The sequence below is a fragment of the Myotis brandtii genome, unplaced genomic scaffold (genome assembly GCF_000412655.1).
Source record: "Myotis brandtii unplaced genomic scaffold, ASM41265v1 scaffold810, whole genome shotgun sequence".
Classification (NCBI taxonomy): domain Eukaryota; kingdom Metazoa; phylum Chordata; class Mammalia; order Chiroptera; family Vespertilionidae; genus Myotis; species Myotis brandtii.
In genome coordinates this window covers 1,297,018-1,300,869 of record NW_005371274.1, presented here as the reverse complement: position 1 = coordinate 1,300,869, position 3,852 = coordinate 1,297,018, and the positions used below count along the sequence as shown (strand labels likewise).

Genomic DNA, 3,852 nt, shown 5'->3' with positions numbered 1-3,852 from the left:
CTTTTTAAATATTTTTTAGTAACACCTTTCTTAAACTAGTCTAATGGGCCCTTGGAGCAACTCCTGGTAGGGCAAGAGTAAAAGATGAGGAGAATAACTTTTTCCTCCCCATTTTAAACAAGGGAAACAGTTGGAGGCAGTTAGGTAGGCTTCAAATTAAATACTTTATTTTTGCATTCAGCTGTATCTTATCATGAGATAAAAAGATCAATACTTTTTTTCTATTTTTTTATTATTTTATTTTTATTCTTTTATTTGTACAAACACTACTCCATTCACATTTTAACAGTTCTATTACTTTTGAATATACCTAAAGAAAGCATGCTCATTCCACAATTATCTCTTTGGTCTTTGTATTCCTCAACTGAAGAACCCAATGTTTTAGCTTATTCACATTTAAATGTCCCTGTTATATGTTTTTTGGGGGGTAATGTTTCATCAATTGATTGTTCAAAATTTAGATGAACTATGACTATATATCAGGATAGAACAATGCTCCTATTTTACTTTTAATCTCTGGCCTAAAAATATCCAATAATTTCTTGGCCTTTTCTAACTGGAAAAGCCATTGATTACATTGACTTTTATGAAAACTGCTTCTAATAGAGTTTATTTCTATTTAAGTCTACACTGTCAATTTCACAGTTTTATTTTGGTTTTGATGGGAAGAGAGTTATAGATATTTTGGTTAAAAAGTAAAACAAATTAAAACTTCAAACAATTGGGTAAGTTAGGATTCTTCACAAGTAATTTATAATAATGGAAGAGGAAATATATTATAGCTGGGAAGTTGACTTAAACAAGTAAACATCAAACTAAAATTGAATTCTAAAATATACTTCAGTAAGCAAAATTATAATTTTTTGAAAAAAATTTATACTTACAGGCAAATGAGTAAACACTTGAAAGATGCTTCTCAAAAAATTAATAAGATCCATTAAATAACCACTAGCTCTTCCATCTGGCTCAGACATTGTCCAGTCATAATCAGCCAGCTGAACAAATTCATCAATTTTTTGATTAAGTTTGGTATATATTTCTCCTTCTGCTGCATGTCGGGCATCCTGACAGGGGACAAAATAACAACCAACAAGAAACGGTTATAGAAACAGATAATAAAATAAGTTTTCTTAAATTCTAAATTTTGTTTCATATTTTTCTGTGGTGTAATATTTTAGTCATTTATGCAAATATTTGTGGCCAGGTGCACAAAATTCGTGCACGGGGGGGGGGTGTTCCCCTCAGCCCAGCCTACACCTTCTCCAATCGGGGACCCCTTGGGGGATGTCCAACTGCTGGTCCACAGGGATCGGGCCTAAAATGGCAGTTGGACATCCCTCTCGCAATCTGGGACTGCTGGCTCCTAACCACTCACCTGCCTGCCTGCCCAATCACCCCTAACTGCCTTTGCCTGCCTGCCTGATTGCCCCTAACCCCTCTGCCTGCCTGCCTGATCACCCCTAACTGCCCTCCCCCGCCAGCCTGATCTCACCCCCAAAGGCCCTCCCCTGCCAGCCTGATCTCGCCCCCAACTGCCTTCCCCTGCCGGCCTGATTGCCCCTAACCCCCTGCCGGCCTGATCTCGCCCCCAACTGCCTTCCCCTGCCGGCCTGATCGCCCCTAACTGCCTCTACCTCAGCCCCCACCACCATGGCTTTGTCCGGAGGAAGTCAGATGTCCGGAAGATGGCAGGTCAACCCAGTCTAATTAGCATATTATCCTTTTATTAGCATAGATTAGACTATTTACTAGTCTAATATTTTAGTCATTTATTCAAAGTACTGCCTGTTGGCTGGCAGTACTCTCTTGTGTCTTTTAATGTATTTTTATTGATTTCAGGCATGTGCTCTTGACCGGAACCAAACCTGGGACCTTTCAGTCCACAGGCCGATGCTCTATCCACTGAGCCAAACCGGCTAGGGCTCTTGTTTTGTTTTTTTCAAACTTCACTATCACCTTTTTTGTCTTTGTGTCACAAGATAATTATGAGCTATTAATTCTGAATTGTTCTCATAGCTCTAAGAAGACCTTTAAAAGAAAAAGAAGTAGAAAAACAGAAGTTGTCAAGAATGCAAAGACCACCCCAATCCACTGACTCATTGAAGGGAATTAAGTTGGACTACCACAGAAGAAATAAAATGGTTACTGGTGTTTTAAGTTGAAGGGGAAAAGTTAACTTCTCAGAGGAGGAAAAAAAGAAATAAAGGGAGTGATGCAAAAACAGCAGAACAAGGATCTCTACACGTTCTCTTCTCTACAAAGCAACTAAAAACTAGCAAAAATGGTCAAACTAACTTTTCCAGAATTCTAAAAATTAACTCAAACCTTGTAGCAATGCAGGCAGCATTTATTTTTTTAAAAATAGTTGAATCTTGGTAAGAAAGCAAGTTTTGTAGCATTTTAACATGCCCTGTTTCCATTCTCCCTCCCCTGCTCCAGTTCTACAGTGCCCTTGAAAATCTACATCTCACAACTGGTGAAAGCCAGCAGCCTGTCAGCCACCCAAGGGAGCAGAATGGGTTGGAGTTCCTTCATAGGCATATCCCCAGAGAATTATCATTTGACCTACTTGGTGGTTCTTGGAAGACCCCACTTTCAGGGGTGTCTTTATAGATATAGGGCAGAGGGATGTCCTAGGCAGAGGGATGTCCAACTGCCATTTTAGGCCCGATTCTTACACTGAATAATCCAAATTACCTGATTTGGGGCTTGTCCAGGGCAAAAAGCCTATTCCCTGGGGACATTTGTTGACAACAATTAGAAACAATTGTTTAACATCGAAAATACCTTAAGCAGTGGATAATAGGGCACACAACAGGCTAACCAAAAAGCTTAAAAGGGAAAACTGAGGAATGAGATGTCAATAGATGGCTCTGAAAAGCTCTGACATATCCCTGGGAATCTAGAAGGCTATGTACATCTAGAAGGCCATGTAGGGCTGTGTGCATGCTCAGGAAAGACCTAAGCTCTCATCTATGGTTGACCTTGAAACTCTTTGCAAGCAGGAAGTGAAGGTTAAAGCAGATGAGCATTGAAGCATGCCCCAATGCACACAGAGTCCTTCGCAAAGACTGGGGGACTTATTGGTCCCAGGCTTTTAAGAAATTTTTAATGATTGTGTCCAATCATTAGCTGGCCACTAAGCTAACCAAGCAGAAATTTCTGTGGCCACATGTGATAAAGAGTACAGACTTTCTAAAATTAATTCAGAAAAGTCACAAAACAAGCAACCACCAGGAATAAACAATAAATCTCAGCATTACTACTCTTGTGCTTTAGGGGAATTATTAAGTAAAGTAAAAGATACTTAAACATAAGCACTGTGATACTGCGACAGACAGGCAACCTGATAACGGAGTGGACTACAGCATGGAAATGCTGAACAAAGGGATGATTCACATTCCAGCCAGGACAGAACAAGATTTCATCTCGCAATTTAAAATTTATTCATTGTTTCTTTCCAAAATTTTTCATTTAATACTTTTAGACTGCAGTAACTGAAACCACGGAAAGCAAAATTAAGGATAAGGGGGGACTAGTGTATGACCATAAAAACAGATAGAAAGAGGAGTCAATTTAAGACTGAGTTTTTATTTCTCTACTTTAGACATCAGTGTAAGAATCAAGAAAATTATTTTATTCTTATATTTGGTACCTAAAATCAATCAAAAAATTAAAAATATTTGCTTGCTTATGCTTCAAATTAATTTAGTGACATGGCTACTTTCACTAGATTTTTTCATTATATTACATTAATGTGATTTTTAAAAAGTTTTAGGTTTTAGGATATGTGCCTTATACAAATACCCAAATGCCATCAGGGTCCAGGCAGGTAACATGAAGTAGTATGGC

The 3,852-nt window shown here is 38.5% G+C and overlaps 1 protein-coding gene across 1 annotated transcript in view; it reads right to left on the bottom strand.

Moving 5' to 3' along the window:
• Positions 1 to 3,852, bottom strand: part of EXOC6 (exocyst complex component 6) — a 106,974-nt gene that overhangs the window by 55,839 nt on the left and 47,283 nt on the right. Inside the window, exon 17 of the mRNA XM_014531568.1 lies at positions 885 to 1,064. Within this exon, the coding sequence (XP_014387054.1) occupies positions 885 to 1,064 (180 nt within the window). The remainder of the gene's footprint in view (positions 1 to 884; positions 1,065 to 3,852) is intronic.